Raw genomic sequence first — 27388 nt, 5'->3', positions numbered from 1 at the left:
AAAAATATAAGGCACAAATTATTATTGTTGTTAAGTACTTTCTATACATCTTAAAACATGTCTGCGGGGGATCTTTAATTAGCATTTGTGGATAATTTAACATGCCAATGGTCATTTTCTTCTCCACTAATTGTCCAGTTATAATAATAATAAAGTTTATTTATATAGCACTTATCAAAACAAGCAATTATAAAGTGCTTTACAAGGTAGAGATTAAAAAAAACCAACAAAAGATAGAATACAATACCAGATACGCAATCCCACATATATGTCATCATATCATAACAAATATAAAATGACTATGTATGGTAAAATAATAAATCAGTAAATAAAGATGATAAGAAAGCCTTACGATAAAAGTGAGTTTTCAAAAGCAACTTAAAAGAAGATATTGAATTTGCAACTCTGAGATTCTTGGGCAGGTCATTCCATAATAGTGGTGGTCTGACAGAAAAGGCTCTATCCGATATATAATCTGTAAGATTATATAATCTGAAGGGGATGTCCAGTTGACAAGATCTATCTGAATTCATAGCATACACACTAGACTCTTAAAAAAGGCCTAAAAACCTTTCTATTCAGTAAGGCTTTTTCATTTTAAATTTTCTTTATGTTGAGTGTTGTATGATTTTAATGCTATAGCACTTTCAGATTCACTGCAAATGAAAAATGAAATGTATTATTATTTATTAATAGTGCAGCACAAGTTGGGTCCTCCGCTGACAGAAACAGCAAGAGACTTGAGAGGAACCGGTCGTGTCTTGACGGTAACCCTAGATTAGCGAAACTCTCGCGAGATGTGTACGTGTTGTTTCTTCGTTGTGTGTGTCGTTTGTCGTTGCACAAAATAATGAGGTTTTAAGATGTCACAACGCCGTAGTTCGCTTTGGGCACAAAAAACACATGGACAGGGATAGATCATAATCGTTTTTGGTTAAAATAATCACTCTCGCGAGATCTTTTGCCAAGCTAGGGTTACCATCTAGACAAGACCAAAGGAATCACACTCGTGAACGAGCATGAATCACGGGCACGCCGCCCCTGTGAAACGGGCAGGGTAGCCCCGCAGTGTGTGGGGGCGGGGCTCGGGCTAGTGATGGGGAGGGAGGGGGGGCTCGTGGGGGAGGCGGAGTCTCGGCAGTCCTGGCAGGGCCGCCATTTTTGCAAAGGGAGAAGAGACTGGTTTTGAGGGGATCTAATTTCTAAAAGTCGCCGTTGACTAGGGCACTGTTTTAACGGTTTCCAAGTAATTCCTAGTCAAAATTTGGCTCCCTGCGTAGAACAAGAAGCAAGGGATTTTTGACAGGAAAGGACTATTTAAAGTACACATAGAAAACCAAACATTTTAAAGCGTTGCTAGTGATCCGCAGTGTGTGGACAGAAGTATTGTTTTGGTTGTGGAAGCTGTGTGGAAAGCGACGGGGGTCTCACCCAGGTCCCCTTATTCGCTATTCAGATCCTCCAGAGTGGACATAAAACGGTGAGTAAAACTGCATTAAAGTGGTTGTTGTGAAGGTGAGCACAAATCCGACCTGGAAGGCTATTGTTGGCTTTACTTAGCTGGCTAGGCACATCATGCTGATGCTGGCTAACGTAGTTATACTATCAGCTGAGTTTAGCTTGCTTGCTAGCTGATCAACACCGTTAGTTCAGGGTCTGTGGGTGCTAAGTCCTTTTTTGTTCATATTAACTAAAGAAAACAGCTAACCAGATGACGTAAGTTTCCAATGTGAGTGTCAAGTTGGCCACTTGCTAGCTAGCGCATGCTATTAGCTCAAATTAGCTTGACACAGACCGAACAGAGCTTCTTGACTTTTCCGTTTCTCATACAAAGTTATCGGGTTAATATTATTTACACACCGCAGTGATCGATATAAAAGTGTTTGCCACGTAGTTAAGAGTAGCCTCAACGCTAATTACAGTACACATTGACCGTTGTGGGTGACGAAAACGCTGCAATTAGATTAATGTCTGCCCCATAGCTTAACGTCTTCTCAACAACAGTCAACGCTAATATAACCAGCAGTGAACTTGCCATTAACAATATATTATTTGCAGGTTGACTTAATATAAATAGAGCCAGAGGGGGACTCACTGGAGGTTTAGTTTGACACAGTGACACTGCGGGCCATATTGCGCACGGTTTCATCCGTTTTTGTGTATAAATACTGTGACCTCCTAATATAACGTTGCCCGCTTTATTTCCAACCATTTACTTTTACTGTACAATCACTAAAAGAGCCCTTTCAGCTACAGCTGTCAGCAAACGCGCCAGATTTTTGGGGGTCCTTTCTTGTTATACTTGAATACAGTGTTTGCCATAACACAGTGTCACAAAACACAACAGCAAATTTAGTTAGTTAGTTACAAACTTGAATTAGACGTGGTGGCTCCCCATCCTGTTCACCCTGAGCACGGGACATTATTTCCGTTCAGCGACATTTCATACAAAGCCACAGAACAATGAGCTTTTACAGGCATGTAAACAAATGTAAGAAGATGTTTAGTCTGTTAAGTTCAACTCAAAGCAAGACCAGCTGTTAAAATACCTTAAATGCCTGGCAACATTGCGCAGTGATCTCACAGGCTACTAGGGTTTTTTTTCTTCTGAATAGCAGTTATGACAGGATGTAATCAAGAATAAATCCAATGTCAACAGAGGAACCTGGCCGCTGCTATTTTGTTGTAATTGACTTTTCTTTTTAAAAAAAGTACCTTTCGCGATTACTTTATTTAGATTCAGGGTGTATTGGGTTAAATGCTGCAAGCGTGGGGGAGGGGATGTTGCATTTGGGCATCTCGCCCCAGTCATACAATTTGTAACTCCATCTCAATTGGCAACCCTAGCCATGCTGAACTACACTGTCGCACTTTTAGTGGTTTTACCCAGCCTGAAACACGTTACCGTATGAATGTACAATCGGCTTTGGCTTGCCCCCGAGCAGTTATCTCTCGACGCTGATGTTGTCGCTCTTTCCTGTCTGTGACGAGCCAAGTATTAATCCACTTCTTTTCGTGTCGGTGCTAGCTCACTTTGCTAACTTTAACCCACTACGCATTATGCCGTTAGCTCCCGTTGGTTACCGCTAGCTTTGCGGGTTATTTTTACTCGGTGTTTTGGGCTTAATTTACGGCCCAGAATTTTAAAAAAATATCAGCGGGTATTCCTGTGTTTACATTGCTGCTTTCCCTTACTGGTGAACCGTAAAAAAGTCACATTTAAGACGCTTCGTGCTTCGATTGTGTCGCTACTCCAAATGCCATTAACATTAACTAGCCTGCTACACTCCGAGAGGCCATTGCTGGCCATAATTGCTAGCAGATTAGCTTACTGGCTTTGCTTTCGACGACTTCACAAAAAAACCTTAATGGTAACAACACAGAGACTGTACCGACAGAGTGATACTTAAGGTAGAGTGTATGAAAGAGGCGATTGAATGCATTCTTGGGGATTTTCTTCCCATGGCGAGGCTCCCCTGGCTACACGATTGTCTCGCCGTCCTGAGAAAAGCGCTATGAAAATGGCGACAGCACCAGGGTGTTGTGGTAACATAATAGCAACGTTGTACCCTCCACACCCCTATCGGCAGGACTGACTGCAGCGCCGACATACTCACTGGGAAGCAACTACACAACACAGTATTTTTAAAAATTTTTTTAGTTCAGGTTTAGACATAACAATAACGTCAAACGATTAAGATCATGCCTCGTTTGCACTGCGCTTTTTTAGCTTTTCATAGTTAACAATCAATGATGCTGTTGTGTCTATTCCCAAAACGAATAACATAGTAGCCCTGTAACATGCGTCACGGCTTATGCTATTCTTGTGTTTCGTGTTGTAATGTTGAATGCTGGGACACGAGGTTTAGCATTTTCAGAATACTATAAAGAAAATGCTAATAATTCTTTTTTTTTTTTTTTAAATTAAGTTTCATAAAGATACACAAACACAATCCTTGTGTCAAAATAAATCTATTGCAGTCCCGCTCCTTTGCCACATATCACCTCCCTGAAATAATTTTCATTAAGTTAACATTATGTAGTTTGTCCCTCACACCCATAGTTTGCATTTCCTCTTTTCTATTTTCGGTGTATCCCCTCTAGTGTGATAGAATTGGAGCATACTAGTTGGTTAGTTATAATGTGTACCAATTAGTCATTTTAATTTCAATGTCAGATAAGAAGGAGAATTTGATGCTTGCAAGTTAAAAGACAGAAATTGGATGCACTTTAATTTCATGGCACATTTATTTCAATAAAGTCATAAAATAACAGATGTATCAGTCAGTGTTTTGATCTGATTTTTATTTTTAAGCATAATGTGGGTTACAAAGCACACAGTTTAAGTACATTAGTGTCAGAAAAACATTCAAATTCAGGTGCCAATGGCTTGACAGTTGACATTCAATTGATTACAAATTATTTAAGACAGTTGGTTCAGCACAATCATATATAATAGTGTGTTTAAAGTTTAATGTTAATTGATGTTGTAGACGATGAATGTGCCCTTTGTGGCCTCTTTTTCTCATTTTCGGTTGAGACAGTTTGTCACTGCTTCCATACGGCTGCATTTTAAGCCATGTATCATCAAATATTAACATGATAAAAATGAAACTGTGACGGTAACCAAATCAACGCTAGTTTCCAGGATAGTGTTTTCAAGCCCGTGGGCTTTCGCAAACTCCCGAGATGGTGTGGCACAGCTGTCTTCCCTCTACGTCAGACTGTAGGACAAACTTTGGCACATTGTTCAGCTCAAATGCTTGTTCATGACTGTTGCCAAGAAGCTTTTTTTTTTTTTTTACACATTTTATTATACTGACAATTTTGATGTCAGCTGAGTGAAGAGAAGACATTTTTCAAAAGCTGCAGAAGCACATTAAGGCATTAGGTGTGTACACTGAGTTTCCCCCCATTTAAGGATTACATTATAGTTGAAACTATAAAATTACATAAATGTGATTAACATGAGTGCAGCTGTGCTGCTGTTATATGAGGATGTATTGTTGTCAACAGTCTGTGTTGACTGTCAGTGTTAGACTGATGGATCTGTTAAACAAAGGTGCTTGTTTGGCTGAAGCATCATAATCATCACTGTCATAAGCAGGAATAATGCATGACACAAGCCTCCAAACGCTTGCAACTATCCACTGTAAAACAGGCAAGCGAGAGAGGATCAGTTTCAACACACGGCATCATTATTCATGTCCTAAACATCACCGAGGCCGGAGACGCCAGAATGGTCTGTACAGCTTCTGTCTATTGCCAGGGATGGTGTGTTTGTCAGTAACTTTTTGCAAAGAACAGTTGCCTGTGAATGTGGCTTACATAACAGCCAAGTGGTAAAGGTTTGTCTTCTTCTGTGGATGGGTTATTGCTACTAGATGAGTTAGGGGCCCTGATGTGCCTAATCAGACGCTGCTATATAATACACAAAATCCCCAGCCATCTACTAGTCCTTCCTTGTAAAGGAGCAAAGGCCTCTGTGCTGATACTTGCACCTTTTTAAATACCTGACTGGCTGTATGTATGTCTGGTTGTCTTGTGTAGGTAAGTGTGTGTTTGCTTGCTTGCTTGCTTGCTATGTTGACAAAGATTGTGATGGGAGATGAGCTACCACTCCCCCTCTGCCATAGGGACAGAGCACTCTGGCAGGTGGCAGGGAGTCACAGCAGTCTCAGATGACACACCTTTCCTCTCACCCTAACCCCTCGACAGACTTTTACACAACACACATAATAAAGAAGCCACAAGCTGACTGCAAACTTACTTAATTTTTCAGTGCACTCAGCGGAGAGAGAGAGAAAGAGAGAGAAGTCAAGCAAGTGCACAGGATGTCTATTGGTGTATTGACTTATTGATAGGGCAGATGAGGGCCACAGACTCACGAGCTTTCTCTTTTACTCTCTTATGTATGGAAGACCTCTTGTTTTTGTGCTGTTCACCGTCTCCAGGCAATAAACTTAAGCCTGAAACAGTAGCACCTCTGTGCAGGTAAACTGTGTGTCCCCATAGATACACTCCTCATCATGTGGGGCTAAGCTGTGTGGATGTGGCCTGGTCTCCAGTGATCTAACTTGTGTGGTACCCAGACCCAGAGAGACCTAGAGACAAAGCTGCTTGGCTCTGGGGTCCAACGTGGTCACGTGGCTCCCAGCTGGGAGGAGAAGGCAGGGCTCAGGTGACCTGTTTTTGTGCTGCTAGCTGGGCTGTAACAGATCCCTCTTTAAACTAGCAAGCTGCCTCCCCGACAGGTGGCTGCAGGGCTTTGGTTGCTGTAGCTGCAGCCCTGCTACACCTCCCTAACCTCCTTCCTGTTGCTGTCCCTGTGTTACAATAGCATTCATGGGCAGTCACACAAGGCAGGATGGCCCGAATAAAGAGGGGCTGTGGCATCAATGTTGGTGATGTAACGGCACTGCGGTCCAGGCGTGAAATTGATCATCAAACACTGCTGTAATGAGACCCGAGTGGCTCCTACTGTTCTTTTGCCCTGTAGATGCTGAGTAGCCTCTCCCTATTTCTGCACATGCACATGCATGGCTCACATTTTAGTTAGCTGCACATTGCGTTCATTCTCTGTCCACCAGCTGCATATGTGCCTGCTTGTCACTCTCTAATAATCAGGATAGGTCTCCAAGACATTAGCCTTCACAAGTCACACAGATAAAGATGCAGCTCGATGTGAATTGGTTAGTTTGATGTTATATGTTGTACCTGTTTAATTTACAAATGTTCAAAGGAACTCATCCTTGACTGCACACAGCCTGGCTGTGATACTCTGCAAGCAGGAGCGAGAGGGAGATGGAGGGATTGTGCCCCAGGGGTTCTCCTGAAGAGACATTACTCAGACTACAGGAGGGCTGCCCCAGCTTTGCTGCCAGACCCTGTTCCTACTGACTTTTAACTCTCTCACTCCCTGGCTGTTTGAACTGAGCACATAGGACATTGTTTTGAATTTCATATTTGAGTTTCCTGCGTCTTATCACATCACACTATTTTTAAATAATGTAGCAGGTACAAACCCTGTTGCAACAGCCTTTTGAGTGAGAACTGTATACCCACTTTGAAATGAGCATGTAATATAGCCCTAGAGACCATCTGTATTTTCCTAATTTGTTTCTCCATCAGTCTGCTGCACTGCTGGCCCTCAGCCTTTATTGTTTACTAGTTGCTAGGTAGGGGACACAGACGCTGCAACATCACTGTCTTCCTCATCCTCCTCATCATCTGACTCCTAAGTGGACTGGTCTTTACAGTCAGATGAGGGTATTGGTTTGCACTCTCAACAACTCAGTTCCTATTGTGGCCACAAAAAATTGCTTGTGTGGACGCTCTATCCATATCCCCCGCTGTATTGATGTATGACTTCACCTTCAGTGCTTGAGTAGAGAGGCAGCGCTGGCAGCCATGGGCACACTGATTTATGAAGGACAAGGCAGATGCAATGTGTCCCTCTGTTGGCACTGTGAAAAAGAGGACCGGGCCTACATTCCATCTGGGTCATACTTCCTGTGTATATGAATGCATTTGTATGAGTTTGTTTTATGCGTTTGTTTATGAGCTGAGTCATTGCAGCCAGCTACGAGGATGGCATGAAGGCACATCAGGTTGGCAAGGGGGCTGTGGGATTCAGTCGGAATCCCTCGTTTTTCTCTTGCTCCTCCTACTTATCGAAAAACATAATCTGCCGAGACTTGGCTGCGAAAACAAGAATGAAAACACTGTTACACATAGAGCAGTGGTAATAAACTGAGGAGAGAGGGAAGCTGTTGTTGGTAGCGGCATGGTTTAAGTGTGATGGTGTGGGTTTTCCCTCACTGACTTCAGTGCGGTTCTGTCTTAAAAGGATAGTTATTCCCCACACAATGACGTGACTGTGTGCCCTCACTGAGGGAGGAAAGGAGGAGAAAGGAGAGACTGGGTTACGCTATGTGCTCCACTCTGCCACCCAGAGTCCACCCAGGTCTAAGCTGTGTAGCGTCACTGTCAGACAGACCCCATGTACACCTCCCCCACCACTGCCCTCTGAAATGGAGGGGCTGTGGATTTCTAAAGCTCCCTACTGCGCAAGGAAATCTGTTCAGAGAAGCATACAAGGTTTTAGAAACGAGACACGCAGCAAACCTAAACCACTTTCATCCTGTGACTAGTTATACTGTTATCCACTTTTGCTGCATGTTTTTCTTGGTCTTAGTCCCTCTTCTACTCACCCTCCCCTGTGCATGTTCCCCATTTTCCCCACCCCTCGCTCTTATGTGTTTCCATCACAGCCGTGGATTTGGCCAAAGGTGGCTTTAAATGGTCTTTCCCGGCCTCCCTGTAATTGGGAACTGTGTCTGCGACACTCCCCTTCCCCTCCGCTCTGCGTTACTGTCTCAGGTTTATTTAGGAAGTGAACAGAGGAGGGAGAGAAATCCGGCTGGGCGGGGTGACTGGGCACAGGAAGGGGGGGTGGTGTGTTTTTTTTTTTTTTTTTTTTTCCTTTCTTTGGCTGCGTTTCTCCAGGGTGATGGACAGCTCTTCTAGAGGAAGTAGGAGGAGCAGTCAGAGGCAGTCACAGCACAGCTCAGATTTAGTCAGGAATGCTGCTGTACTGTACTTGTTTTTCTTTTTTCCACCCGCCTTTTGTCAGTCTTGGCTGTGTCTGGCTGCAGCGGAGTGCATGTACATTTGCACACTGCTCCGAGGACCTCCTTTTATAGAGGAATGTTTGAAAGGACAGGGCGAGGGGTTATCTGTCTGTTTGGCCTGTGTAAGGGGGGGGGTATATGTGTGAACATGAGCTTGTGTGTGCATTCCTCAGTGACAGCAGGGTTCCCTGGATGAAGTGGAGACAAACCAAGTGGACGAGGGAACAAACAGGCTGCTTCGGAGGGAAGCTATTTACCAGTGCTTTAACGTACTGGGCCTCTCAGATAATACAAAGGAAGGGGGTAGTCTGTCATTTCAGTGTTTTTGGCAAACTGCCCTATCCTTGTTGAAAGAAAGTGTTATGGTTACATCAGCTTCCATCATAAAATGTCCCTGGCTGTGAAGTAGATGTGCTTTTTAACCCAGTCACTGCACACCGAATCAGAGAATTTCAGGGGTGATCCCATCAGTAGCCTTGGCTGACACACACAGACACAGAGGGGTCTTCTTCCTCCTATTAATTAGGCCTGGAGCTGACAGCTGTCACGTCTGCCAGCCTCTCACCGGTCCCGCTGGCTTAATAATCCATTTGGGTGAATCATTGCCTAGAATTCCTCTCATAGCTGTTTTATCTATTGTAAAATATTTGGCATCAGATGTTGTGTTGTAACTTTCTTTCTCGAGAACTCTGAGTGTTTCCTTGACGGAAGCAGAGCGGTAGGGGTTGACAACCTACCTGGTAATGAATTACAACTTTCCTGGAGAGGTGACATGCGTAGACATGCTCTTGAGTTTTTATTTGTGCGAGTGCTTCAGAGGACGTGCTTAGGCCAGAGAGTGCGGGTATCTGATGGGCATGCGGAGACATGTTTTGGTGTTATGGTGCGTTATTGCTTGCAAAGTGTGTGAAGTATTCCCCTACTCAATACACGACACATCCCTGCTTTGTAACCCCTTTTTCCTCCATCTACACCCGGAGCTGTGATCTGAGCGTTTGTTTGGCCCCAGTGTGCATGAGCAGGCGGAGGTGTGACCTCCAGCCTATTTTGTCTCGGCATCTGTCCCTTCCACTAATCCTGCTTATCAACAGAGCTCTCTGTATCAGGGGCAGCCACACTGTCACATATGCTCCCGCCTGGATTCACATCAGACACAAACACATATTCCCTTAATATTCCCATCAATACTATCGCCAGTGTATGATTTATTAGTCTGGCAAGCCTCCCCACCTTGGGAGCAAAGGAAGGCTACATTCATTGCCTGACACCTAATCAAACTCAATTATTGATGACTTGATCTTTCTACAAGAGATGGTGACAGTAGCAATGATACAAATGCAAGCTTTCCTATAACTGAAACATGCGGACTTGTAATTACAGTATTGGAGATTGTGTGTGTGTGTGTCTTTCACTGGGATGTGTGTGAGAGTGTGCTTAGAATAGAGCGGTCCTCTTCAGTCGAAGGGGGAAAAATGGCCTCTGTATGTTGTTGCGTTTTCCTCCCTCCTTTCATGGCGGCTGACTGCTCTGTGTTCTCTTGCTCCCCTTTGTGGGGGTTTTCTTACAGTGCAGCCTTCTGCATTCCTAGCAGACAGTGTGTGTGTGTATGTGTGTGTGTGTGTGTGTATATATGTGTGTCTTTGTATGTGTGTGTAGAGGTCGCTTTAGCGCAGTTCGCAGCAGCTCAGGCTTCACCTTACAATATTGTATTCTCGCGCTTTTCACCAGTCAATACCTCAGCTCAGTGTACGAGCTTTGTCAGAGGGGAAATTCCTGTCAAACACTTCCTTGACAAAGACTGTTGAAAGTATGAATCATGCATTAACGTTTACTGGAAATACCCATGTTTTCACTATGATTTGTTATTTCAGGTTCACTAGTCTTGCAAGTGTTTTTTCTTGGCATTAAAGAAATGACATGTTGTTGAATTGATCATCATCACTTGAGACTAGCAGATGATGCTGCTACACAATACTCACTGATTTTCTTTGTTCCCCTTTTTTCTCTCTATTGTCTTCTTCTACTTCTTCCTCTCTCCTCCAACTGTATGTCCAGGCCTTGTGGATGCACTTAGATGTCTGCAATGACTGCTGTGGCTGGCATGCCTCAGTGTTTTGGACTCCCATTCTCTGGACTCAGTAGGACAAGAACTGATCAGCAGAGAACGTCATGAGCATAGTCATCCCAGTAGGGGTGGACACAGCAGACACCTCATACCTGGACATGGCTGCGGGCTCAGAGTGAGTAACACTTGCAGACAACACTAAGCCTTCACTGTTCGCACTGTTTTAAAGCCCCCTCATTTCCTCCCCTCATTCATTCTTATTCGTCCTCACCAAGAGTTCATTCTCAGTTTCACTCTTTCTACATGCTTTTTTTTTTTTTTTCCTTTTCTCATCTCCCTCCACCTCATCCTCCGTTCACCTTCTCACTGCCTCCGTTATCATCTCTCACTCCTCTCTGGTGTGATTCACTTGCACTTGTCTCGCAGACGCTCTTTATTTGATGTAATATGATTCCCCTGCCCCCTTTCTCTTGTGTATCTGCCTCTACATGCCCTCTATTATGACTTAAGCAGCTCTGTCAGTGTAATCTTTTCCTTTTCTCTATGACTCGGTTCAGCTCTTTCTAGCCTTCCACACAGATCTCCTCTCCCACGTATACATAGTTACTGTTAATGGGAAAAGAATTTGCAGTCAGTCCGTGGAAGCAGGGACCCATTGGCTCTGTGGCATTAGTGTCTGCTCTAATGGACAGTTCAGTCTTGCCATTGATTATACTTGCACTCAACCACTGCTCATCGCATAGACATTCTCCCGTGTACAGCTCTTAACTACATCTGCCTGTGTGAAACTGTCAGGAAGCTCTGAATGTAGATGTATGTGTGTCGTTTGTGTTTGTAACGCTAACTTCGTGAGGCATTCAGACTCAAACGTGATTTTCCGTGATCCTTTTCTGGTGCTGTAGCTTGATGTTTGCACATGTGTACGCTGCATTCAGTCAGTGAAGCAGAAATGGTGCATGGAGCCACGGCAACAAGCCTCGTATGGCCCCTCCTCTCTGTTTCCTATAGTCTTGTCAAGGACATTGCTGTGGCTTTTTCTGGTCAAATAAATGAAGCAAGAGGTTCTCGTATGACTAAAGAATAACACACGTCATCAACTTATGTAGGGGCTCCTGTCTCTTTAAACGAGGGAGAGCCCTCCCCTTTTGCCTTCATCAGAGCTGTTGCCGTGACAGCTTGTGTTGCCATGGTATCTGCCCCTTGCTCCCCTCCCTCCCCTCTGCACTGCGCAAGGCCTGTTACCATGGTCACTGGCCTGAGTGACAGGTGGCCCTCACAAAGATATGGCGTCTTAAACTGTCCCACCGCGTCTCCCCCTACCCCCCCCTTTCCCCTCCTCTCCACAGAGCTGTGCTGCCGGGGGTAGGCGTAAGCCCCTTGCCTCGACTCTCTCACTCGCTCTTTGTCCGTCCGCGCTCTGCGTCCGATTGCCTGCTGCAGATTTATTCAAAAGCAGATAACAAGCCTGAAAGGGGGCTTCCACATGCTGCTGGCGCAGGTTTCGTCCAGGCCAGAGGGACAGAGCGTAGCTGGACACACACATACACACACAGCTCCTTGGAGTATTGTGAGTGCGCCAGCCGGCAGCGGGGCTGGCTACTCACCAGAGAAACGGCGTCATGTCCTTTCCACATCCCCCTGAAGTCTGCAGCAGCGTGACCAGCTGTTGGCTAATGCAGTGTGTGTGTCCACAGTGACACACAGATACCCAGCGTGCGCGCACACGCTGACAGACTACGTAGTGTTGCCATGGCAGCGAGTGGGAGCTCTTCAGGAGTGAAGGCGTTGCCTCTGGCTGTTCAGTGCTGGTCTTTTTCTCTCCTGCTGTTGATCTCTCCCTTCTCCACGCTAGTCCACTCTGCCTCTTCACCCTCTCTCAGCAGGTGTTTGCATTTTGAGTGACATCTGTTCCTTGTTAAATACTCTTGACATTTATGAGCTATAAATAGTACAAACCTAGCTGCCACTTTAATTGAATCATCCGTTCCCCCAGATTTTCTTTTTTGCTCTCTGTTTTACTTTCTCTCACTCATCGTCTGATCATCATCTGATCATGACTGACTGTGTATCTGCAACCCTCCCACTTATGTGTACACCGACTCTCTAATCCCTCCTTTGCGCTTCCCAGGAGTGGAGACATGAATGATACAAACCCTCCAGCTATGCTCACATACATTTAAACATCTTCCTTCCCTCCCACTGAACAAGCTGGTACACTTGTTTGCCTTTGTCTCGCCTGTCTTTGACTTTCACTGTGTCTGTGTTGCGTGTCCTCTCTGTTTCTGCCTTTCACATCGATCCACTGATGTGTTAAACTGAAAGAATGCCAAAGTCCTATCATGATTAATTCTCTTGAACCTATTAAAAATGTCATCCTTGAGCCTCTGAATGATATATGCCTCAACCTTATCTTAAATCCCTGTAATATAAAATGTAGACTTTGGTCTGGTTAATCATTAATGGCAGAAAGTTGGTGAGCGCACGGCTCACTTTCAAGTATGTCTTTTTTTTCTTTTTTTTTTAACTCTCCCTTCTCCTTTTTAACCCTTGAAAGTTTAGAGATTTCTATCTGTGGCAGTTAATCTGTAGTGTGTACACACACATAACGCACACACCTTAACCCTGGATCCGCCTCCAGACCTCATGCATGCACTTACGTTTTCACTTTGACAGTGAATACTTGAGCGGCAATACACACAGGAAGTGTTGCACAGTGCTCTTACGGCGTGCAACAAGAGCAATAGGGCTGAGAAGGGCTCACGCAGGTACCGTATCGCCACTTTACCTTGAGGCTTGCTTTTAAAAGGGGGGGTGTGAGTTGGGGAGGGAAAGAGGGAGAAATGTTTGTGTCGTTTTTAAAAGTTCATTAATGTTATGAACATGTGCTCCAGGTACCTAATAAGTATTATCTATATCTCCTAATGTGGCCGGTTGATCTCACTGTACTTCTTTTCCTGAATGTGGGCTTCAAAAATGTTTGCTATGGAGTCCCAGTGTAAGCAAAGCAGAACAGCGTTACATAGACAGAAATGCTGCATGGCCTGTTCAGGGTCCCCATTGTGTTTTTAGTCTTTTGTACCCATCTTGCTCAGTATACCTGAGAGACTGTCCAGTATGCTTAGTGAGCTTTTCTCCATGTATTTTGCCTTGTTCACAGAAACTTGCTGGCAGTAGCCCTCATGTAGTCAGATGGCATGAAGTGGACTTATTTCTTTTAGCGTTTAAAGATAGAGAGAGCAGTGAAGGAAACAAATCATCAGCTGTTGTGTGCACCACTAAATTGTTTTTGTGCGTCTTTGACCTTTTTGAGCATTTTTTCGAGACAGGACTCCTGTGAAAAGAGCAGGATTAAGTGATGTGTTTTCACGTGATTGAACCTTTTAACACATTCGGATGCGTAACTATCACATGAATAGCTACCGCACCTTAACTAGAACCCGGCTCTCTCAGTTTATCTCAAATGCGTCTTGCTTATCTTGTAGCTCTCAGTTTCTTCGATTATTTCCCTATCTCCTTCCTTTCTTCCCTCTTCATACATAACGAACTTGTCTCATGCCACTGGTTTTGCTTGTTCCACTTCCCTCTTCCACCACAGCCACACTCAGCAACTGTAGAATAGATTACTCGTGTCATAATAAGGGTGGGTTGGTCTCAAACGGCCAAACAGGCTCACTCCTCAACTGCACTGTGATCTTGGGGAAAGTGGATTTACTGGTTTGGTATGAAGAAGCTTGAAAAAATGATTATGTGTGTGTTGTTTTGTGTGAATGTGTATGAGAAAGAGAGCCCATTTCTGGTGATTGTCTGCCTTGTAGATATGGGTTCAAGGGTTAAAACGGCATTTATGCTGACATTTATTTCTGTGTAGTACAACTAAGGTGATGTGACAGCCGACAAACTGTTGCTGGAAGTGCAGTGGCCTTCTGCCCTCAGCCCCCCTGATATTGTGACAGTCATAGCCACACCATGTATCCATACTCTTCCTACTTTACCTCTCTGTCACCAGTAATAATTGTTCTGCTTCTGACTCACACACACACACTTCCTTACACTTGAAGAAACAATGCACTTTGTGTCTCTGGCTCTCTGTGATAACGTGTAGTAACGTGTATTCTGCGTTTTTGTGTTGCTGCCCAACAGACCAGAATCGGTGGAGGCCAGCCCTGTGGTGGTGGAAAAGTCCAGCTACCCACACCAGATCTACAGCAGCAGTTCTCACCATTCCCACAGTTACATTGGCCTGCCTTACGCTGTGAGTACACACACTTGTCTTTGTCTCACCCTCTTACAAATAACCCACATTCCTTGAGCCCTCCCTCTCTGTTAATCATTGAGTGCGCCATGACCAGCTCTCATTTAGACTCGAATAGAACATTGACCTGTAATGGGTTGGCTTCAAAATCTGTTAATGATATTTCCGTATGCTTTGGATTCACTATTCTGTCCTCAGTCAGTTGGTCATGTCTACTACAAATTTGTTTCACATGCATGTCTTACATTTCCTAGTACATTGCGACTCTGGCTAGACTACTTTCTGAGTTCTCACTAAACAAAACTGTCATTCACCTACACCACATGACCCCTATCTTCCATCCTTCCATCAGGACCATAACTATGGGGCTCGGCCCCCACCTACACCACCAGCCTCCCCTCCCCCCTCCATGTTGATCCGACAAGGAGAGGGGGGGTTGTTTGTTCCAGGGGGCCAGGACGAAGCATCCAGGGGCACCACGCTCAGCACCTCGGAGGATGGCAGCTACGGGGCTGACATCACCCGCTGCATCTGTGGCTTCACCCACGATGACGGCTACATGATCTGCTGTGACAAGTGCAGGTTAGAGCTCAGTTAGCACAAGTGGTCACAAGTCTTGACGAGTGTGGTATCTGACCCTTTTTTTTTTTGAGTCATTCAACCACATCTTCTGATAACGTCTTTATGATCCCAGTTAGCTAATGACTCAGACTGTGTCTAACTTATCATTAACACTGAAGCAACTCCAAGCAGAGATGTAAAAGTATATTAAAAAAACTTTTGCTATGTTTTTTTTTTATAGTGCCTGGCAGCATATTGACTGCATGGGCATTGACAGGCAGAACATTCCTGAGACCTACCTGTGTGAACGCTGCCAACCTCGACACCTGGACAGAGAGAGGGCCATTCTGCTGCAGACCCGGAAAAGAGAATGTTTGTCTGGTAAGTAAGACTACACAAGGGGATTTATGAGCTCTCGTCTTCAAAAAGATTGCTTTAAAACCTAATGTTTGAGTTTACCCTTGAAAATCAAATTTACAGTATACTGACAAAAAGTTAGATAAATACCGAGGGGATGTTGGCGTTTTTTTGAGAGCTGCATTCCCCAGTGCCAGTTATGAGGTGTTACACGTTTTCTGAAAGAACACAGTTAGATCTTTCAGTTCTGCTTTTACTGGCTTCCTCGCTGCAGTAAATAGGCAGCTTGTAAGCGAGCGGAGTAGGTTGTAGGCTGTCTCAGGCCACAGCAACCTCCTCCCCCTGCAGGCCAGCATTATTTTGCTCAGCCCGAGCCTGGGACACAGTGACACCTGCTGGACAAGTAGCAAACTATCATTTTCTAATTTGTGCTGTAACATACCTCATCGTCCATTATTCTAGCTTTTGTTTTGCCTGCAGCAGCTGCAGCTTTCTATAGATTTATGTCAGGCATGTGATGTTTCCTTTTTTCCCTCCTTTTTACTAATATGTATTTGTTTGCTTAATCAGACGGGGACACCAGTGCTACAGAGAGTGGAGATGAGGTGCCGCTAGAGCTCTACTCTACTTTCCAACACACGCCTACCACCATCACCCTCACGACGGGGCGCCTCGGGAATAAGCAGGCTGACAAAAAACGCAAAAAGAGTGGTGATAAAGACCCTCCAGCATCCTCTGCCCGAGCTAAAAAGGTCAGCTTACAGTAATTAATTCCTAATAAAACCAGTCAAAGCACATAGTGCATTAAATGCTTGAATTTCAATGAACTTTTAAGTTTCAATTGTTTTACTTTTCTCGCAGGCCTTCCGAGAAGGGTCCAGAAAATCCTCAAGAGTAAAGGTAAACACACAGAAGCAACACACAACTTGTGTTTACAGTCCTGATAGTGATCTTCTGTCAAAACTTGAGCCATATGTAACAACTGTACTGTGTCTGTCAGGGCGCAGCTCCAGAACAGGAGCCAACAGAGAACCCGTCTCTGTGGGAGAACAAGATCAAGACGTGGATGGAGCGTTACGAGGAGGCCAGCAGCAATCAGTACAGCGAGGATGTCCAGGTCCTGTTGCGTGTTAAAGAGCAAGGCGACGGCAAGAGCCTAGCGTACAACACGCATCCAGCCTCTTTCAAACCACCTGTGGAGGTACAACCATGTACAGTCTGTTCTGTTAAGTCATAAAATACTATTTACAAACCTATCTTTAAATATCTTGTTAACAGGACATGCATACATAAACTAAAACCTTTTATACTCAAGCATGCAGTCAGTCTACAGCTCTAGTTTCTTTTCTTTTGGGGTTTTAGTGTATTGTAATCAGTGTCTGTCCAGGATAGTTGCTCATGTTTGTCTCTGTCTCTCCCTTCCAGAGTCAAGTTCAGAAGAACAAGAAGATCCTCAAGGCGGTGCGAGACTTGGCCCCAGACTCCCTCATCATTGAGTACAGGGGCAAATTTATGCTTCGACAGCAGTTTGAGGCCAACGGATACTTCTTCAAGAGGTCAGATTGCTTCACTAGTCAAATGTGTTAGAGCTATATTCAGAAGTATTGCTGACGCTATTACTCGATGTATCAAAAAATAAAATTACTAATGAATATTGGCTTGAATATTGGAAATCTGCAGATTCTCAGATGTAAGCATTTCCTTGTTCCTCTGTGTTATATCAATGTAAACTGAAAATGTTACTTGCTTAACTGCTCAAACAGATAAAGACATTTATGACTCTGGTTTACAGTGTGCAGTTTATGACATTATGTTTTTATGTGAGTTAATATTACCACTCATGCATGTGTTTCCCTCTTTAGGCCATACCCATTTGTGTTATTTTACTCAAAATTTGACGGACTGGAGATGTGTGTGGATGCCCGCAGCTTTGGCAATGAAGCACGCTTCATCCGTCGCTCCTGTACCCCTAATTCTGAAGTAAGCAGACATCCCAAAAATCCAGAATGAATCGATGAACTTTGCCTATTTTTATTCAGTTAAAGGTGACTTTTCACTAATGTTTTGATTAACCCCGTACAGGTGCGGCACGTCATTGAGGATGGCATGCTGCATTTATATATCTACTCACTGAGGCCTATCACCAAGGGCACAGAGATCACCATTGGTTTTGATTTTGACTATGGCAGCTGGTGAGTTGAAAGGCGTAAACTTGGCACGTAGCAGGTCAAGATCGTTTCACCTTCAAGCTTCAAATTCTGATGCCCTTCCTTTGTTTCTCTTTATCTTCCTGTGAACATTTGTAGTAAATACAAGGTGGACTGTGCCTGTGTGAAGGGGAACCAGGAGTGCCCGGTGCTAAAGCACAACCTAGAACCCACAGAGAACCTGGGTTCTGGAGGCAGGCGCCGAGGGAGTCGCAAGGACAAAGAGACAGTCCGGGACGACCAGGGCCAGAACCAGAACATGGGTTTGGATGGCGAGGGAAAGGGCAAGAGCGTAGGCGACGCCAAACAGAGGAAACTCTCTCCTCTTCGCCTCTCTATCTCAAACAATCAGGCAAGATTAGACGTTTATGAACATCACACTGAAAGCACCCAGTCTCACCCTTCTTTAACACTATACTGCTCATATGTTTAGACTTTGTTTTCTACTGTTCCACAATTTCTGTTTTTTATAAACATTTATCTCTATGGTCTATGCATGCCATTTTGTTTGATGTTAGTTGAATGTCATTTCTGTGCATGTTTTTTCCATTGTTAGTCCTTCTTTGTTACTCTACATCCTCTTTAGTTCCCTCTTTTTTCCCATCATCCCTTTATGCATTCACCTTTGTCCCCCACCAGTGACAATTTTGATGACATAGTTCAGATTTTTACTGTCATTGCACAAGACACTTTTGTGCCATTTGTCTGGCAGAGTTGTGTTGGAGTGTATTAGTCTTTTGTGCAGGTGTGCAGGTTTAACAGAGTCAGAGAGTGGCTTCTATCTCGGATGCGTTAACTAGAACAGGATTTCTTAGTCGTCGTCTATTCCTGAATAGCAATTTTCACCTGCCTTGACCAAGCCAAATCACTATAAATTGGGTTCATTGAGCAGTTTGAAAGCAGAGAAATCTTGTTTGTGGCAAAGTGTATATAAACTTTTAGAAAGCAGGCCAGTGTGTCACATAGCTTCTACTTCAGCGGGACCGTATGAAGTCAGGTTTAGAGGTCCAGAAACAGCTCCAATGAAAAAAGGTGAGATGAGATGTCCAAACCGAGGAGATAAAATATGTTAAAGGCATCTTATGACAACCGTATGCTCACATCCAAGACACAGTATGTCAGCTATCAGAGGTTGCTGGTACAGCTTGAAATTTGCCCAAAGTGGAACAGTTACTATGAAGTGCACGTGCAGATCCATCAAGTTCTGAGCAGGTGTGTTTTGTGCACAGGTTGACCACTAAAGAACAATCAGAGTGACTCCCCCCCCACCCCCCACCCCCGTAACTTTTAGGTTACTCCCCCCTTCCCCCTCCCTCTCTCCCTCACCTTCCCTGTCCTCCACTCTTACCTGTCTCCCTCTAGTCTGTAGCCAGACTGAATGAGCAGCCATGATAAAGCGCCATACCGCCCTCTCCCCTCCTCTTACAGGATCCTGAGTTATATGAGGATCTAGAAGACAAAACCTCCGTTAGCAATGAAGTAGAGATGGAGTCAGAGGAGCAGATTGCAGAGAGGAGGAGGAAGATGGTAAGTGTGACAAGCTAGGGGGCTACAGCTTTTTTTTTTTTTTTTTGCCATGCAGCCACCCAGCAGAAAGAGTGAAAATTAAAAAAACCAAACTGTCCCCTGTTGCTCTGGGTGTGGACTATATGTCTGCTAAGGGGGTTGTGGCTTGGATAGGTGCAGCTTTCCTCTACCTCTCTTCCATTAAACTACCCTCCTCTTCATCACTCATCTACCGCTAGCGCTCCAATCATTGTCAGTGCACCTGTTGCTGTTTTGCTCAGTCCTGTTTGTTTTAATTTCTCCCTCCTCTAGCTTTGACTTTCCTCTTCTTCCCTCTCACAGTATGGAGGCTTTTTGCTTGCCTGTTATTATGCAGTGACATTTATTTGTTTGCCTTTTTTGTTTTCTCCATCATATGAGAAAATGTAAAGGCCTCCAGTACCCCTGTCAGTGGAAACAAAACCAGTATACCGTAGCATCATACATCCTGGAAGTATCCCCAGTGTGTGTGTGTGTGTGTGTTTTATAGTTTTGAGTGTAGCTCTCCTCTCACCTTCACCGAGGCCAAGAGCTTGAAATGGCCAATTACTGGTTCAACCACTCTCTTACGTCCCTGAGAGATGGAATCAAACACACACACACACACACACACGCACAAGCCAGCATGGTAAACTACACACCGACACAAACGCGCACACACACTCTGGAAATTACCCTGCAGTCAGCTTCATTTCACACGGTGGACCCAAGGTGTAAAGTGCTGACTCATCTTTGGCCAACATACAGTTCTGCTAATCGGCCAGAGAGGGATAGATAGTTGAAGGGGGAGGGAGGGAGAGGAGGGGCTGCAGAGGGTAGAGCCTTGTTGCCAGGGCCATATTGACTTTGGGAGATCCAATAGGCTGCCTTCTATGGAATGTGGCCCAGAAGAGAGCGCTCTGCTGCTGGGGCAAAGAAGCGTGCATTCACACATTGACGATCACAAGCGTAGTAGATGCATGTGGGTGTTTGTAAATCTATGCCGCGATAAGATGCGGGGGAGATGACATCAGTGTGTGTGTGTGTGTGTTTTTGGCATGATATCTTGCCTACTTAAACAAAAAAAAAAGCCCCTACTGATTGAGTTTTTTTGTATAATGTCCCTTAACTGAATGTTTGCCTGTGCCGTCTAAATTTTTGTTTACTATAGTGGCATTTTGTGCTTGGTGGTAGGTGACCGGTTGAGAAGCTTGTATTGTGATATAAACTTAAAGGGGTTATCATAAGGACGGAAACCCTTGAGGGTGTTGTAGCAGGTGTGCACTGCAAAGACAGCTTTTTGCACAGACAGATCAGCTTTTTGAGAAAATACCCCTATCCTAAGCCAGGTTTCATTAAGAATATGTTAGAGAACATACGTTACGGATACGTTGTGTCCTAAAAAAAAGCCCCATTAACTGTACAGTAGGACATTCCAAAGTTTATAGTATCTGAAATAGGTCTATTTTATAGCATCAGAAAGTCAGGGAGTCACAAGTCTAGACCTGTCCAATGTTTGTGAAGCCTTGTTTAGGGGGGACATGTCTCTTCTAAACTGGGCTGTCTCTTTATTGAACATTCAGGCCAACCCAGTGGAGCAGTCCCATCTCCCTGTCGGGGCGGCTTCCAGCTGGAAGGGACTGAAACACAAGGAGGTAAACTTGACCCATACATAGCCAACCCCACTCCACCCATCTACCAGCCTCCCCACTCCCAATCTTTTTTAGAGGTGACTGACTTACAAGCGTACTAACTGTCTCGTCTTTACAGACACCAATCTTCAGCCTGGCCTATGCAGCAATACATGTGTTGTCTCATTATGTTTCGTGGTATGAATCTCTTTTCAAAGGGGTGTTCTTCTAACTGAAGGTGGAGCTCTTTGTTTTTTTGGTGGAGGTAGCCATGGTTTCCATATTATTTTGGATTTGTGGCACAAATATGTATAGAGGAACACATTAGACATTCTGTACTACAACCTTCTGGTTTGTCAGGGTTTATGTCCCAGTCACCTTTTGACACATCCTGACAGCATTTTTTTTTCCTGTTGGTCCCCTCTGACCTTCTGTCCTTTTTGTTTCTGAAATGAGGGGTCACATTTTCACTTGTCTCTGCACTTGGCACTCTGCATTCAGCTAGATCGGCTTTCGCTGTGTAGCACACATTAACCCGTTGTATCGCTACTTCTGGTGCTCTGTGGGAGATAAGTACTCCATGGACTAATGCCTCTGCTCCCTTTTCCTCTCCGTCATCCCTCCTTCCAACCCCACATCTTACTCTCTGCAGACACGAGAGGAGAGGAAGATGGAGGCCATCCTGCAAGCCTTTGCCCGAATGGAGAAGAGAGAGAAACGCAGGGAGCAGGCCCTGGAGCGAATTGGTAGCATCAAGTCGGAGGTCGGAGGACGCAGTGACATCAAGGAGGAGCCGCCGGCCACACCGGAAACGGCTGATTCTCCATCTGTCATGCAGGTAAGAGAGGAGACTGACAAAACCCCCCTTGTTTTGACATAAATATCTGAGCTATAGAGTGCACAAGTTAGGACCATGTCAACAAATTTTCCCACAGGATGTTTCTTTCATCTGATATTATCGATTTTGAAGGAATTGATGTCACTTTTGTATATCAGCATTTGGAAACAATCTATCCATCAATGACAAAATGTTTGACAAATATGCAGATATGTTTGTGAGGGCATGTTTAGCATTGCATTGTTTCAATAAATATAAATACTCTCCCGTCTCTCTTGTAGCCACTTCTAGAGGTGAAAGAAGAGCCAGGACTAAAGCCAGCCAAGGTCAAAGGCTCAAGAAACAGGAAAAGTTTCTCTAGAAACCGAACGCACATCGGCCAGCAGCGCCGGCGAGCTCGCACCATCAGCACCTGTTCCGACTTACCCCCTGGTTCTCCAGCTGAGTCTGTGGAGCCTCTGACCAATGAAGCCCCTGAAGGAGAAACGCCCAGTGCACCGGAGCCGGAGCTCATCTCTTCCCAAGCACCGGACACCAGCCCCCCGCACAGCAGCTCACCTGCACCTGACAGAAACCGCACCGGGAGCAAGAGCTTCAAAACTAAAAAGGTAAACTCAGCATAACTGAGCAATTACGTGCTTGTTAGATCTCAAGACTTGAGTGTTTTGTTTTGGTCTTATATAATGTGTATTTTACTTTGCATTGTTGAGAACTCCACTTTCAGACGTGCAGATTGTCACATCTTTGCTAAACATCATATTGTTTCTGGACTCTTTTTGACAGCACTTTGTGAGTGAGTGGGTGGGAGAGAAGCAGCAGGACCGTTGTGCAGTGCGAACCCCAGAGCCAGCCCCAGAGAGGCCACTGAGAATAAGCAGTGACCCCGAAGTACTCGCCACCCAGCTTAACGCCCTACCAGGCATGGCCTGCTCGCCACAGGTTTACAGCACGCCCAAACACTACGTCCGCTTCTCGTCCCCATTCCTGGCTAACCGCAGCCCCACCACTCCTGGAGTTCCCACCGGGAGACGGCGTTCCAGAGAATTGCCTGAAACGCCGCCAACCACTGGCTCCTGCAAGAAGGTACAATGTTCTGCTTTAGAAATATTGATATTCCCCTTTAGCTTTGATGGGGCATTGATGTTTCTCAAAGAGCATAATCTAGCCGGTTTTAAAGTCATGTCAGTCAGTCCTTATTTTCGAAAAGGCCTTCTTTAAAGCAGACTAACGTGTTGAAAGAAATGTGTCTCACAAGCGACAGAGCTACCAGCTGTGTGTCCTTTTTATTGAGTCACTAAACCTCCGCTCTTTCCTACAGCGATGGTTGAAGCAGGCTCTAGAGGAGGAGGGCTCCACCAGCCCAGCCAGACGACCGAGCCTCCTCATGCCCAGTGAGGGTCCTCTCAGCCCCTCTATTAACGGAGACTCTGACAGCCCTCTACCCTACAACGGCACCTGCTCACTACCAGGTATGTCTGTGTGAGAATTATGAGGCCAACACTTCAGTTAAACTGTCGAACCACTCGAAATTTCAGAATTAGACAAATAAGGTAATTCAGAACCAGCTCCTGTTATTGTTTATTTACCCACTGATTTTAAAATGAATGTTTTCATGAAAACTATCCAAATAAGCTTTGACATGTCGAGACCATTTTTCTTAGATTAAGTCACACAAAGGTCACTGAGAGAAAATTGTTTGGATAAATTCCCAACTGAAGCAAACACCATTTTTACTCCTTTCAGAGTTGCCGACACCTTTGAAAAAACGGCGGTTGAGTCCGTTAGATGCCTGTATGTCCGAGAGCTCGACACCCTACGGCTCGCCTTGTGCCACGCCCACCCGGGCAGACCAATCGGAGGCACCCGCAACACCCATCTTATTGGCTACCCCGCCACGTCCCCGAACTGAGGAGCCAAGTACGGAGCATTTGCCCAGTACCCCAACACAGACACTTAATACCCCCCAGGAGGTAAGGCCGTCGATACTGAAACGCCACAAAGGCTGCACGTTGTTTATATGAGAAAAATCAGAATGTTGAAATCTGTTCTTGTTTACAGAGTGAATCATCAGTGGAAAACTCCCCAGAGGTCAGCCGGAAACCCAGTGTGCAAGAGGTAAGTGGAAGACAGCGTGTATTGACGTTTTTTTCACAGGGGTTAGGAGTTCAATGAATTTTGGATTGCATTATTGACCAACAACTTCATTAGAATTTCCCACGGTCGATTCTTCAGCAGAGATGAATAGTACTCTGTCTCATGATATGTGTTAATTTCGAAAATGAGCTAGCCGATGTATTTATTTTGAGAAATTTAGTTGCAAAATAAGAATAAATCTGCACAACACAAGACATGCAGTCGTCTGATTTTTGACCCCTCTCTCTTTTCCTAGGCCGATCGCCCTCCGTCGTTGGTCTCTTCTCCCTGTGTCAGGGCTCCCAGTTCAGATGGACTCCAGACGGAAGCTAAGGTGTCGGTTCCTGAGAGTCCACAGCCTCCAGCTGCTGAGTCTGTGGACTGTGGAGAGGACAGGGCTGACAGTGGGATTGTAGAAGGTAGTAGCGAGGCTTCCTCCTCTGCAGAAACATGTGCTTCCTCTTATCCCGGCTGGATAAAAAGCCCAGAGAGATGCCCGACTGGACCAGCTGGCCTGAACTTCTCCCCAGTCAACTCGAACTTAAGGGACCTCACCCCCTCACACACTCTGGAGCCTTTGGTAGCTCCCTTCAGGCCTGAAGCTGCAGCTGGAGCTGCAGCAGGGCCCACAGCAGGGACAGGGTCATTGGTTGGCTCTCAGCCCCCCTTCAGTGAAGGCCAGGGGCAGCTCTTTTACCCCTGCTCTGAGGAGGGAGGTTCACTTGGCTTCTCGCGCTCATTGAACGGGGACAGCACCGGCGAGGGAGGGTCAGCGCAGAACCCCCCACAGAAGAAAAAGGTCAGTTTGCAGATGGATCATATGTATTATAATTACAGTACAAAAGCTAATGTGCAGTCAGTAGGTCTGTAGTTATTAACATGTTATTAAGATAAGAAGATAATACCCCAGGCTTTTGTTCTGTCACATATTCTCCTCTTCAAGTCAGAAAGAAATGCATTGACCGTCCAAATGCTGCCCTCTACTGGTGTAACATAAGCCTTGCTTTTTTTGTTCATAAATCAAATTACGGTCCTGCATCTTCTCAGGTTTCCCTGCTAGAATACAGGAAACGACAGCGCGAAGCTCGTCGCAGTGGCTCCAAGACCGAGTGCAGCTCTCCTGTTTCCACCGTGCCACCTTTGACTGTGGACGCCTTCCCCGTCGCCCTGGAGACCACCAGTGAGCCCTCTATACCCCCTGCTCCTACACCTCTCTGCAACACCAACGCTACCACTGTAAAAGACCCCCAGACAAACGAGGAGACAGAAACCGCCGGAGAGAAAGGGGAGAAGGAAGGAGGAGAAGGGCAGTGGTACGTTTTCTCAAAACTACAGTGAGTTCCTTTTGTTGAAAAAAATACATAGTGGTGATATTTCTGTAGCTTGTAGCTGGAATAAGGCAAAATAAGACTAATGTGCATCCTTTGTGAATAGTGCTAGTTTTTGTCTGTTGATGTATGCATAAATGATGCTGTATTCTCACTAACTTGTCTGGTATATGGTAGAATATCCTGTGTATATAGATTACTTAATGTGTTCCTACTGGGAATAAGCTACTGATACTGGTACTGATTTTTTTTCCTTCAGGACGTCGTCCACTTCTGTAGAGCAGGCCCGGGAACGCAGCTACCACAGAGCTTTGCTGCTCAGCAAAGATAAAGATACAGGTGAGAGTAGTGACGGTGTCTCTCAGTCAATGCTGGGTGTTTTTCACATGTGAGATGATGTTTTTAATTAATAGTAATACTCTACTGTTCTGTTCTTGTTCTAGATGGTGAGACAGAAGGTGGCGATACGCCTGCACTGAGAGATTGTCCGTCTCCAAGTCTTCAAAAGACCCCAACCCATGCAGTAAGTCAACATTACTCACCTGATGGAGATTTGAGTCATCTAAGTGAGTTTTGAGCGAGTGTGTGACGTTGTATTATGTGTCTTTTCCCCCCGCAGCCCGGCTCTCCTTCTCCTCTCAGCACTGCCCAGCCTCCCTCTCGGCCAGCTAAGGAAGAAGACGGCGATGGACAGCCTCGGACGCCAAATCCAACCAGCCAGCCACCGAGCAAGCCTGCAGGCCCCAAGCCGGCCCCTCTGACCCCCACAAAGCTGCACCCGGCCCCGTTACCCTCCTCTCCTGTTCATTATCCCGGATCCTCTCTCCTCCACTCCCCTAAGCCTCAGCCTCAGGGTTCGCCCTACCGCAGCCAGAGGGCGCTGTTCTCTGCCCAGCCTCAAAACCAAACGCAGCCCCAGGCTCAGACTGGCCCACCCTCTTTCCCCCAGTATAACACGCAGGGAGCTCCACCTCCACCTCCCCCTCCTCCACCTGCGCCACCAGCCTCGACAGCCTATTTTCCCAGTCAGAGCCCCTCACCTGCTGGACCTTTCCCTGGGTTTAAACCTGCCGTTACACCTCCCTACCCTCCAGGTTCTCAACCCATGATGCAGACTCTTCCCCACAGCGTGCACTATCAGAGCTCAGCTGCCCCACCGCCGCCTCCTCCACCACCCCCACACCCGATGCCCGGGCCCACCTTGTTACACGTCAACCTGCAGCCTCCTCCCATCCAGCAGCACCAGCTCCTGCTGACAAGCGCCCCTCCTCCGCCTCCTCCTCCGCAGGGCCAAACCCCCCAGCAACAGCAGCAGCCCCCTTCCGGCAGCACCTTGCTGTCGCTCACCCCTCCTCCCCCTCCTCCTCCACCTCCCCCCGCCCCTTCAACCAACACCCAGATGCAGCCCCACCACTTTCAGAACTTAGGGGGTTTTCAACCGGCGTTACTTCATCCGGGTGCTGCCGCCAACTCTTCAGTGCCCCCATCCACGTACCCCCCGCCCCTTCAGCAGACCGGACTGCCTCCACCTCCCCCTCCTCCTCCCCAACAGACTCAGCAAGGCCAGGCTCAGGCCGCCGCCTCCCAGATGCCTACTGGGACTCGTGGAGCCCCCGCATCCTCGACACCCTTCCACAGTTCGGGGTACCTGAGCACAGGGTGGCACTGACCGCCCTCTCTGCTGCCGGCCCCCTTCAGCCCCTGTGAACTCAGCCCAGAGAGGGGCCTGTACCATAAGCTGTAGATATGTTTTCTATGTACCTGAACACATGGCCAGTGGAAAAACAGCTGATTGTGGGATAAAAGGGTACTTTTTAAAAAAAAAAAAAAAGGACAGAAAATTTTAGAAAAAAGGACAG

The 27388-nt window shown here is 45.8% G+C and overlaps 1 protein-coding gene across 6 annotated transcripts; it reads left to right on the top strand.

Annotated features, from left to right (window-relative positions):
- The first annotated feature begins 1144 nt into the window (after nucleotides 1-1144).
- On the top strand, nucleotides 1145-27388 carry kmt2e (lysine (K)-specific methyltransferase 2E). Of its 6 annotated transcripts, none has more exons than XM_067581452.1 (25): nucleotides 1145-1480; nucleotides 10689-10873; nucleotides 14839-14950; nucleotides 15303-15532; nucleotides 15753-15892; nucleotides 16439-16620; nucleotides 16730-16768; nucleotides 16869-17069; nucleotides 17294-17424; nucleotides 17731-17848; nucleotides 17951-18060; nucleotides 18175-18427; nucleotides 19504-19602; nucleotides 21183-21254; nucleotides 21883-22068; nucleotides 22350-22676; nucleotides 22852-23151; nucleotides 23387-23537; nucleotides 23812-24038; nucleotides 24127-24183; nucleotides 24458-25000; nucleotides 25249-25514; nucleotides 25789-25868; nucleotides 25973-26052; nucleotides 26149-27388. In XM_067581452.1, exons 2-25 carry the CDS (start codon nucleotides 10803-10805, stop codon nucleotides 27196-27198), a joined length of 5025 nt encoding a protein of 1674 aa, XP_067437553.1. In that variant the 5' UTR covers nucleotides 1145-1480; nucleotides 10689-10802; the 3' UTR covers nucleotides 27199-27388. The 6 variants fall into 6 exon arrangements, with proteins under 6 accessions (XP_067437553.1, XP_067437552.1, XP_067437556.1 ...); XM_067581451.1 differs by having other exon boundaries at nucleotides 25249-25535; XM_067581455.1 differs by lacking the exon at nucleotides 19504-19602 and having other exon boundaries at nucleotides 25249-25535.

This window comes from Thunnus thynnus, chromosome 23 (assembly GCF_963924715.1).
Source record: "Thunnus thynnus chromosome 23, fThuThy2.1, whole genome shotgun sequence".
Classification (NCBI taxonomy): Eukaryota; Metazoa; Chordata; class Actinopteri; order Scombriformes; family Scombridae; genus Thunnus; species Thunnus thynnus.
This window is presented reverse-complemented; position numbering and strand designations above follow the sequence as displayed.

What these genes read in the sequence shown, in the direction of transcription:
- kmt2e (XM_067581451.1), top strand. Translation starts at nt 10,803, where the DNA reads ATGAGCATAGTCATCCCAGTAGGGGTGGACACAGCAGACACCTCATAC. An exon ending in GATTTTGACTATGGCAGCTG is followed by an intron (nt 18,061 to 18,174) that starts GTGAGTTGAAAG and finishes GAACATTTGTAG; the next exon opens with TAAATACAAGGTGGACTGTG. An exon ending in CAGAGAGGAGGAGGAAGATG is followed by an intron (nt 19,603 to 21,182) that starts GTAAGTGTGACA and finishes TTGAACATTCAG; the next exon opens with GCCAACCCAGTGGAGCAGTC.